Source organism: Stigmatopora argus, chromosome 6 (assembly GCF_051989625.1).
Source record: "Stigmatopora argus isolate UIUO_Sarg chromosome 6, RoL_Sarg_1.0, whole genome shotgun sequence".
In the NCBI taxonomy this organism is placed as follows: Eukaryota; Metazoa; Chordata; class Actinopteri; order Syngnathiformes; family Syngnathidae; genus Stigmatopora; species Stigmatopora argus.
The window spans coordinates 2,320,620-2,332,010 of NC_135392.1; the positions used below are offsets into that span (position 1 = coordinate 2,320,620).

The 11,391-nt window shown below is 40.7% G+C and overlaps 1 protein-coding gene across 2 annotated transcripts; it reads right to left on the bottom strand.

Moving 5' to 3' along the window:
- Window positions 1-223: 223 nt before the first annotated feature.
- trpc4apa (transient receptor potential cation channel, subfamily C, member 4 associated protein a) lies at window positions 224-11,053 on the bottom strand. Of its 2 annotated transcripts, XM_077602419.1 has the most exons (18): window positions 10,878-11,053; window positions 9,078-9,206; window positions 8,892-9,008; window positions 8,757-8,814; window positions 8,603-8,658; window positions 8,389-8,517; window positions 7,475-7,676; window positions 6,554-6,739; window positions 6,333-6,475; window positions 5,305-5,436; window positions 5,092-5,150; window positions 4,785-4,970; window positions 4,626-4,716; window positions 4,396-4,536; window positions 4,219-4,330; window positions 2,947-3,059; window positions 2,672-2,878; window positions 224-1,138 (listed from the first exon to the last, which is right to left on the bottom strand). In XM_077602419.1, the coding sequence occupies exons 1-18, from the start codon at window positions 11,001-11,003 to the stop codon at window positions 1,001-1,003; spliced, it is 2,325 nt and encodes a 774-aa protein (XP_077458545.1). In that variant the 5' UTR covers window positions 11,004-11,053; the 3' UTR covers window positions 224-1,000. The 2 variants fall into 2 exon arrangements, with proteins under 2 accessions (XP_077458545.1, XP_077458544.1); XM_077602418.1 differs by having other exon boundaries at window positions 6,333-6,739.
- Window positions 11,054-11,391: the final 338 nt, after the last annotated feature.

The following is an 11,391-nucleotide window of genomic DNA, read 5'->3' on the forward strand; positions in this document are numbered from 1 at the left end:
AAACATGTTCAATTTTGCAATGAAAATGCACAATTAATATTTTTTGAAAAGGACCGAATGAGTTAGCTCATTCATTTCTACGTATTTTGCTTTTTTGTGCGCGAGCAAACAGCAAATTAATAAAATGCAAACATACAAAAAAAGAAGCAGACAGTCATTTTAGTTTGTGAAAAAAGCAGCAGATAACACAAAATGGTGGGGGGGAAAATAAGGCAATTTAAACTCTGGTGCCTGCATAGTTTATTCTCTTTTCCCAAAGCATTTCTCACAACAAGCATACACATTCTGTTACAAAAAGAAAATCTTTAATCAACAAAAGGCGTTATGATACACAATTAAAACCAATGGATCTGTGCAGTCTTTCATTCTACAGTTAATCCAGAGCTAAAACCAATTGTTATGACCAACAGCCCCCCCCCCAGAAAAACTCAAATAAAATAAATCCCTAGGTGAAGCATAGGAAGCCTCGACAGTACGGAAGGAGGTTTTTGAGACAGAGAGCCCTGCGAAAAATAAATGTGCTGGTCTGGCCAAAAAAAAAGCACCAATCAACAGTCGCTATCTAGGACTGGAGACGAGGAGAAAGAGTGGAAATGAAGACGTTCCGTTCCCCCTAGAGGCCACGCGGGTGTACTGAAGGGCAGAGCTCGTCAGGGCGGCCTTTGGATGCGCGTTCTGGGTAGCTTTGTCGAGTCTTTCGTATCTTAGCATTTTGTAAAGATGATATTTTGGATTTTTTTGTCTTTTAAAAAAAGGCTCTATTTTGATCCAACTAAAGCAAACAATCAACGTGGGAGGAGTCATTTCCGAAGGTCCATTACATTGTCATAGCGTCGGCTCGATACGGGGGTGGGGCCTCTTACTTTGCCGCCGGGGTGAGCCGGCGGGGTGTGGGGCGCCTCGATGGCTCGGCTCCGGGGAGTCCATATTGACCTCGGGCGCCCGCGTTAAGCCACCCGCGAGCCCTCCTCCGCGGAGGGCGCGCCGCACCCGTTGGCACTCAATCGTCCAGCAGATCTCGGTCCAGATCCATAAAGGGCTCGTCGATGTAGCTGGCTATGGCGCACAGAGAAGTCCTGTCTGAGCCCAGTAAGACTGAGACCGTCTCCTTCCAGTAGCTGAAGGGGATACATGAGCTCTGGAGGAAAATGCCATGAAAGAAATGTCATCTTGTTGCTTTAAATGTAGCTGTATTACTAAAAAAAAGCTAACATTGCAACAGAGACAACTTGGCAAGTTAATACTACTTGTTTTTAATAGAATTTAACGCCTAAAATTAAATCAGCCGCTTAAAAAAATAAAGGATATTTATTCATTTATTTATTTAAATTAACTAATTACTACTAACTGCAGTCATCCCTTGAATATTGCGGTTAATGGAGACCAAACATGGCCACGGAAATTGAAAAATCACAAAGTAGGGTTAAAATATATATATATATAAATAAATATATATATATAAATATAAAGTTAAGTGCTGAGTCCTAATAGCAAGAATGGCTTCTGCTTACGAGTTTCAGCTTGGATTTTCATATTTTTATGAAATTAAATAATAATAATAATTAATAGCAGGAAAAAAAATCCTTAAGTGAATTTGTGATAATGGAGTGAGGACTGTATCTCAGAAATATCATGTGATGATTTTTCAAAAGATTTTCCCTTCAAAAAAAAAATAGCAGGAAAAAATAAAAAAAATCACCAAAAAAGTGAATTCGTGATAATGGAGGGATTTACTGTATACGAGGAACTACTGTACGGATAGTAACAAATTCTGAATGGCTAAGCTCGTTAAGTGGTAAAATAGGGAATGCAATTAAAAAATATATATATCTTAGAAGAAAAAAGGAAAAAAATCCAAAAATAGTATGGTTGATTTACTTAACTTGTGGTCAAAATTCTTCTTGTTACATCTTGATGGGGCTTGTCGTTCTTCTTTTGAATGTGATGGAAAAAATGCCTCAAGGGGGTTTGCAGGAAATTGTGAAAAATTTGGTCTTTGGCGGCTCCACTGCATACTTTAAAATCCAGTCATGTAGAAATATTTCAGAGATACTAGAAAATACTAGGGGTGAGTGTTGTCACCCCATAATTTATGGACTTGTGGAACATGAAAAAGTGACAAAAATACCAATAACATGACCCAAAAAAAAAAAAAAAAAAAAAGGAAATTGCTGTTTGCTGCACTGTTTAAAATGAATTTTGTTTACATTGAGTAAAAATGTAAGGGTGTTAAAAAAAGGTTTCATAAAATAATTTTAGAACTCCACAATCTATTTAAAGTTTTATAGTCAGATGTCACCAAAATGTGTTTAATCGATGTAAAAAGGATTAAAACTCAAAAGCTAATGTTATCATAAAACCCCAGTTTAAACTCATATTATTCAATGAAGTTCATACACAATAAATGAAGGGTGTTTGAAAATGTGTCACAATAAACCCCCAACTTTGAATTTGAGAACGCACACATTTGAAAGCGTACGTAGACCAGGTCGCTAATTTTCAATTTTTATGCACCTTTGGTCTTTGCGACCCAAATCTGTTCTCAAGAACTGTACCGACACGGCCTCGTAGCTTTCGAGGGAGTTTCAAGATCCGCGTTCACGAAACAATGCACACCTTTTGCTGGCTCTTTTGATATAGTGTTACGGATAAATGACTTAGTTTGACTCACATTCTCCAGGCAGGTGCTGTCTTTGTCCTTGTTGAGGTAGTGACACTGCCAGAAGCGCAGGAGGTTGCGAAAGTTGTTGAGCAGACAGCCGGGGTACTTTTCCGCGTACTCTTTCTCGCGCAAGGCGTTCAGGTAAAAGGGCAGTTTGGCCTTCCGGCGGGCCAGCATGAGGATGACCAAACTGGTGTTCAGACAGCTCACGTTCTCCTGAGGGACGAGGACGAGAGGTCAGTGAGTGAGGAACGGCGGGCTGGAAGTCAACTCGGCGTTCGGACCTGCGTGAGTGTCTGCACGTTGATTATGTTGACTAGTCGGAAAAGGAAGGCCAGTCGGTTTTCCATTCGGGCCATGTAAGACAGCAGGCAGCACTCGGAAAGCACCTCCACCACTATTGAGGAACAAAAGAGATGGTCACAACCCTATTACCTCCGTCGACCCCCATTTCAGGAGTACAGACGCTCCCCTACTTACGAACGAGTTAGGTTCCGAGCGATTGTTCATAAGTTGAATTTGTTCGTAAGTTGCTCAGTGCTATATTTTGTATTATAATTTATGTTTAAGGCCTATATAAGTAAATTGAAGGTTTATATAAGTGCATTTGTATGTTTAAGGCTTGTATAAGTAACACGCATTGGTTTGTACTGAAAAAAAAAATTAATAAAATGGAGAGAATACATACAGTACTGTATACATACATTAGAGAGAGAGAGAGAGATTTACTAGAAACTGGCCGAAAGAAGCTATCTAATGACGATTGCAGTTTTCTTTTTTTCATCATAAATGATGCGGTAGCACTGTATGGCATCATTCAATTGATTTGCAACCTTTGTGCAACGTTCAATATTTGCGTCCTGCTGCTCGATCTTTATGTTTATAAATGGTACTGACGGTCGAACGATTCAAGTTGTGTTGGGAGCGTCTGTACCTTTGTCCCTTTTCCGTAGTGAATTCGATTCACGCAAAATTTATATAAAATGTATTTTAAAAAAATCGATTGGTGTTAATTTCCAGGCATTTAAATTGGAAATTTGGTACTTTACTGAAATGGTTGCTTCAAAGAAAATTGAAGTAACAATTTTTGAGTTGAGAGAGGTTGTCAGGAAATTCCGGAGAAGTGGGCGGCTCTGCTATTACAACAGATATCTGCATTAAAAAAAATAATAATAATAATTTCAGCGAATGTCAAACTACAATTTGTGTCCTTTCAAAACCCTTTATAGGGAAGGTGACCATTGCGGGATTCACAAAACAAAAACATTACCTTCAGAATGACTTGTCCACTTTGGTGGACATGCATTGGGTGTAAAGTAGTCAAATTAAAATGATTAAAAAAAACTATATACTGTAAAGTTGATTTTTTGTTTTCATATTTCACTTATTGCATACCATTGACAGTGGACGACATTCAATTATTTTAAACTGGTAGGGCTTGTTTTGAATATTTACATTTCAACAGCAATGTCTAATCATTTTGATCATAGCAACCATTCGTATATCAAATTTTGGATTGGAAAAAAGAGAGATTTGAGGCCATCTGCTAAACTTACCTTTAACATCCTCCGTTTGGCTCTGAAATCTATCCAAGGACAGCACGATGCATCGCACCAACATGTTGGAGTCCACCAAAGAACTGTTGATCTGCGTAAGGAACGTCTGAAACTGCAAAGGAGAGAATTTACAATTAGTCAACATCGACGCCGCGACCGGTCATTGCAATAACGCACCTTCTCCGGCGTGTTGACGTATTTGTTGAACCTTTTGAAGGCGTCGATGTTAAATTTCATGAGCTCTCCGAGCAGATCGAAGTAGCTCTGCAAGACGTCTCTGGACGTGCAACCGCTGTCTATGATGCAGAACAGGATATGCTGTCGTGGCCAGAAAATGAAGCGATCGGTTTAAAAAAATAAAAGTCACATTCATCTTGTAATTTGACAAGCACAAATAGACAAGTCACCTCCAGTAGTCCTCTCTTCAGGAGGAACATTTGGTCTGCGTAGGAGGTGGTGCCTCTCAGAAAACTTTCCACCGCCCTGGCCTGCCAAAACCTGGAGGCCAAAGGTCAAATTTTAGCAAGGAGGAAATTGACAAAGCGGAAACCGAACAATCTTCAGACCTGAATGAGGAGTCTGGAGGTTCCCTCTTCATGACGGTGAGGAGTCGTGTGAGGAGACCCTTTTTGCCGTCGCAGACTAGACTTCGGTCCGTGTTGACCAGGGCCTCCACCTCGGGGATGTTGGCCTTCATGGATATGGCGCTCAGTTCGTTCAGTTCCTGGCTGTTCAGGAGGAGGTACTTGTTCCTGAGACAAAGTATCCGTGCTTAGAACCTCAGACAGGAGTCAAAAATGACCCGAACACCAAGGAAAGTAACAGAAAAGCCAAGACCAGACGAAGCCGGGTCAAAACTAGAGGACAACTTACTCGTGGTGGTCGCTGAAACTCTGGAGAAGTCGCAAAAACTGGATTTTGAAAGAGATTTCCTGCAGTACAAGGAGAACATTTTATTAGGGTTGCCCGGAAATGAAACTTTTGGACAGAAAACTAAATTTGACAAAACAGTCTGACGACTGAAAACTGAACCAGTTTTTTTTTTGGTTGTGTTTCGGTCCACGTTCAGGTTTTGCAAGTCCATACCGGGCTACAGTCGCAGTTCTCATTCTGGCCGTGCACCACGTGGTTTGAGACGGTGAATTTCCTCCAGATGAGCTTGTCAAAAAGGTTATTAAGACCCGGGATGAGACGGAATTCTGCAAGCATTCTGTGAACCTGTTAAGGGGGAAACAAAACAAAAACACATGGATTAGTCTCCTTTATCTTCATCAATTATGCCTTCAAGCAGAGAAATTCCAAACCTAACCAAGACTTATTACTACTACTTATACTACTGAATTTATTCGAGTATAACGCGCACCCATAATTTGTGAATAAAAATTGATATACATTTTTTTCCTCAGTTCACAAAAAAGATTGCATGGGTACTGGTAATTAGCAAATGCTAAACACGTGGCCATGACAAAACATTCATTCGTAATATATGGTGTGGAAACCTGGTAAAACAAACTACCGGTATGAACACAATTTTCAAATGGAATTTACAATTTGAAATCCCTAAAGTGTAATTCATCTTCATAATGTTTAACATTTTTCAAGGTCAGATTCACCCAACAATTAATTTCATTCTTCTTGAGTTCTTTTTACTAAGTGTGAGCACCGGCCAATAAACCGGGCTCTCGCGCCACCTGGCGGACAGAGGCAGGTTTTTACATCATTGGTGGAGGGCAGTGTTTTGCCGAGATTCTTGTATAATGCGCACCCGAACTTTGCTTCAGTTTTTTGGTACAACATTTTGCGCGTTACATTCAAATAAATACGGTACTTATTTTTTAGTTTGACCACTTATTTATCTATTGCTATTTATGGATTCTTTATTCATCATTACTATATACTATATTGATTATCTAGGAGTTCAAAACCATGGAACTCATCCTGGACTTCCGACGGAACAAGGCCACTCTGCTCTGCTGATCTCACTTGGACTACCTATTTATTTATAGACTATTTATTTGTCTGTCTGTTGTTATTATTTGTGTGCTACGTGACCAAACCTTTAAATCTAATTCTACTTGTATAATGACAATAAAAGCATTCAATCGGATTCAAACCTGGTTCCTTTGTCTGCCCATGAGAAGCACACACAGCACGTAGAGCACCTCCACCTTGTACATAATCTCGTGGACAATCTTCATGGAAGGGGGCAGGCGATGCCGCAGCGGGCTGGTGGCCAGAGAGCTTTCATCGGACGATTCTGGAGAGAAGAAAGTGACAATGTTTTCAGTTGGGGGGGTCTCACGCCGGCGCAAAACGGAGCCATGGTCTTTCTTACCTGTGCTGCTCTGTTCCGCCTCCTCCGTGGCCATTTGCATGAGGGCGTCCAGCACCAGAGCGTTGTCCAGCCACGTGTACCACTCCTCCAGCTCCTGCAGGAAGTTGGCCCCGGTGGCCTCGGAAACTTTGCGGGTGGCCAGTTTGCAGAGACGCTCGATAAATCCGGGGATGTTAAGCAAGGTGACTGTGGACAGAGGTCAAATCTCTATGAACCTTGCTCAAAATAAAAGGGCACTTTCACCCTTGTATTCACAGCAAATTTTTCTTTTTGCATTTCTTCTCTTTAAAGATGAGTTTCATGAATTTTTGAATGAAAACAAAAACAGCCCAGGAAAAAGGTGTACTGAATTAATTATTCTGGAAATTATATCAAGAAAACAATTTTTGAAAAAGCAAATATTCTTATATTTTTCAAATGTTTAATTTTTAAGACTAAAAAAATGTTAAGTGATCTCTTTCACTTATGAAAAAAAATCATAATGATAAATTCATGAAATATAAGTATCCATCATCCCAGTTTAATTGAATTTCTATCCTTGTTAATGGCAGGTAACGACTTGAGTACTCTTAAAAATTATTTCAGTTTTTAAACATTTAGTTTGACCTTTTTATTAATTAGTTTCATCCATTGAAAAAATATGTTCTATTATTTATATAAATATTTTACTATTAAATAGTACAAAATTAATTAAAGGGATTTTTGTTTTGTTTTTAATAATCGAAATGTTAGGTTTTTTTTTCTACATTTATTTATCATTCATTCACTAACTAAAAAAAGTACGCAAAAGAATTTTTAAAAAACACAGTATAATATAAAACTAGAATATTTTACAGATAAAAATGATTGCCACGCAAATGTTAATATTGTCCAATTATGTGCGAGCCATATTAAATCTAAAACGTAGCCAGGACAACCCACCTTGATTGACTTCTGCCCGCGAGGGACTGGAGGTGCGTTTTTGCTGGGCATTTTTGGCCAACAGGGTGTGCTTGTCATCATTGCACAAGTCCGGTTCGGAAATGGTGACGGACAGGATGCGGCAGAAATTGGCCAACTGTTGCTGGTCGAAACTCTGAACCAGGCCAGACAGATTAGGGACGCTCTCTAAATGGATCATCTCCTACCAAAAGAAAAAGATGGCGTAAGTGAAATTGCGGGATGGCGTCCAACATTGACACACGATTTAAAAATATGTCATGGACAACACGGCCATTAGACGCGCATCCCATATTGTTTGAGTACAGTAATACCTTTATAACGTATTTTTTGCGTTAGTCAGTGCAGAACGAAGGGGAAAACAATGGGTCCAAAGCCAGCAGGTGCAATGAATGGTAGTGCAAAGAAAAGGCCTATGATGACAATTAATATTAAGCAAGAAATAATCAAAAAATATGAGTGGTGTACGCGTGAGGGAGCTGGCTCGCCAATACGAGAGGAGCACCCGGAAAAGTTGGCAAGTGGTCGTGCATTATACTATTGTGTGTGTCATTTTCGTAATATATTGAAGGGGAGACAAACGGAAACAATCCAAGATGGGTTCCTTTTAAAAACTCTGGCTAAAAGGGAAGGTGGAATCGAGGCAAAAAGAGGCAAGCCCGAAGAAGTAAAAAAATGTCAACAAAATTAACTTTAGTGTAAGGTAAGATTGAAATTAATTTGTATTTAGTACATTTCTATAGGAAGTTGATTTCAGATAAATCAACATACGAGCTCGGTCCCAGAACGCATTAAGCTCGTATCTTAAGGTATTACTGTAAACACGGGATGATAAATCAGGACCTAGTAGTCTTGAGAATACCTTTTTCAGTACTCATGCCACTGAAAAACTTTACCTTCTTGACTCCAAGGATGTCTTCAATTAGAGTTGCAGTCTGAAGGAACGTCTTCTTGTTGGTCATCAGCGTAAAAAGAAATAGAACAAAGTCGTCCCGAGCGGCCAGAACTCTTGTCACGCCCTCCGTCTACAAAAAAAAGAGTCAAGATTAGGGGTCCATGAATTTGACTACCACTGTAGTTAAATAACACAAAAAAACGGGAAATACTTACACAGATGCAACAATTGTAGAGTACACTAAGGCAGTCTTTGACCAAATCATCATTCACTGTCCAGACACAAGTTGTATTAGAAATAACATCATGTAAATATGTTCATTAATATGTGCTGTCCCTTATCAAATCAATCAATAAAATATATGCTTACTTTTGGGCTTTTTCTTCTGCATAGTTAGCGTGGGTCTCATCAAAATCTCTACGAGCAGCTACAAAGAAAAGCATTCAGTATTAAGCGTCCACACTTCAATATTTTGGTCGTACGGGCGACCCGCGTGACCCTTACGTGTACTCCGCCGAAGAGGTCAAAGGTGTGCGTGTTGGGGAAAGTGGATTCCTGAGCGGTCTTTCTGTCCTCTGTGACAAAAGACATGGCCTCCATGGAAAGTTGGGATGATAACACCTGGTCAAAAGATGGCGCCATGAATACCTTGACAGTAATTCGTCATGTACCAAATTGTGGCGTCGTTACCTTAAGGAGGCCATGGGCACTGGAAAGGTCGCTGTTGGGATGACTGCTCTCGTAAAGCTTCTGGAGCAATGAAGGTATGCCTTGCCATTTTGCCCGTGTGTCCCTCTCCTGGAGAAGACCCCCCGGGAGCTAAATCAGAGGCAAATACGGCCAATTAAACCACAGGTAGGCATGACATTTACATACCTGTCAGCTTATACGTTTTTCACATATTTTATTTCAAATTGTGAACCCAGTATAACAACTTTTGTACGGGGAAAAACATGTTTTTTTTAAAGGTACAGGTTTTTTAACGTTGTCGCCATTTTGGCTCTAATCCGGATCGTCTCGGTGACAGGTAGGAAACGTACAGTCATCGTAAATTGCTTATGTTGTCATGCTTTGAAACATGATGTGAGTCACTTCCGCCATTTTCACTATCTAAATATAGCGCGTCAGTAAGCAATGTACACAGACAGTCAAGCTGTCAGCATCATACAGCATGACATTTACATACCTGTCAACTTATACCTTTTCCCGTATTTTATTTCAAATTGTGTACCCAGTATAACAACTCTTGTATGGGGAAAAACTTTTTTTTAAGGGTACGGGTTTTTTTAACGTTGTCGCCATTTTGTCTCTAATCCGGATCGTCTCGGTGACAGGTAGCAAACGTACCGTCATCGTAAATTGCTTATGTTGTCATGCTTTGAAACATGATGTGAGTCACTTCCACCATTTTCACTATCTAAATATAGCGCGGACGTAAACAATGTACACAGTCAAGCTGTCGGCATCATACAGAATCTTGAATTTAGTGCATAAAAAGGGCACACAAACTGATTGGTTCAAATTTTTAGACTTAAATGTGCCTTATGCGAGTAAATATGTGGCGCGTTGCATTTGTACAGTCTATTATCAGTTAATAAGGAGAATTGAAATCATTAATAAGGGTTGCGATTGACCGGTATGCATTTAACATGAGAACCCAAAAGGGCAACATCCCTGGTTAAACTAAAAAAAAAATGATTGGGGACATTTTAGCCATGAGGCAGAAAGAAACCTCGTGAAAAATAGTCAATTTGTCTCAACTGAAATGTGACCAAACATTCTTGGTAGGCCAGGTGTACCTAATGAAGTGTGATGACATGCCCTCGTGATAGATGGGTTTAAACGTGTTTTTTAACTGAAACAAACAAACGATTCCCGTCAGTCATGTTTTAATAAGAAGTTATAAAGAACTCGTTGGAGTTAAAGTAGTGGAAAAACAGCTGTTGTCCGCGTGTCCTTTTATGGCAACTGTTCTTACAGTGGTCGCTTAACATTACGTAATCATCTGAAGCCATTCAGGCGGCTAAGCTAGTTAGCCGACTGATTGTGTGATAATCGATTGCAACAATGTGAAACCGAATTGACTATGTTAGCCTTGGGGTCGTTCTCGTTCCGGAATCCTCCCGGCGGCAGAAGGTTTACTAAAACCAAAACCGAGAGCCATAACGAGAACGAACGCCAGTCTTGTGAACACTCCTTGTTACTCATGCTAAGCTAATGTAGGCTAACAACAATAGATAACGCCAACATTTGTGCTCGAGCAGCAAAAAGAGAAGAAAGCTAACGACTCGTTTGACTTTCCCCGTCAGAAAACGACCCAAATGTCGCATGCGGTTGTACAATTTACAGGCGAAGGACGAAGGTTTGCCAATCACGGCCGCTCGATAGCGCCTTGCTTTTCCGGCATCGCTCCAGAACGCAAATCCCTGGTTCGAAGCGAGCAAGTTCGCTACGTCTTTTTTTGCTCCAACCGCACATCGTGTCGCTTACCTGCGTGCCACGACTGAAAGTCTGCCCTGTGATCTGACTCTCGGTCAACTTGAAGACGATATTACTTTTGCAAAGTCTTTGTTTTGCCGCTGCAAAGTGGCTCTCGGAGCCCTTAAGCGTCGCCATTACTTCTTCTTCCTGAAGTGAGCTGCCCAGGCAGGAAGTGCATGCGCTCATCAAGCTTCAGGGCAACTGGGCGCTCTCTTGTGGTCAAAAAGAAAAGAAGTGCACTCGCTCATCAAGCTTCGGGGCAATTGAGCGCCCTCTTGTGGACGGGAAGAAAAGGGTAGACTAATAGTACGGATAGTACGATTTTTGTTTAAAAAATGACCATCATGGGGTAAAATCGGGCCGAGAAAAATACGACCCGACCCGGCCCGCTGGGGGTGCTGGAGCATATCCCAGCTGACTTCGGGCCAGAGGCAGGGGACACCCCTGAATTGGCGGCCAGCCAATCGCAGCCAATTTTGGGTCGGGTTCGGGCTAAAGGTCTTAGCTCTAATTTGTATAATAA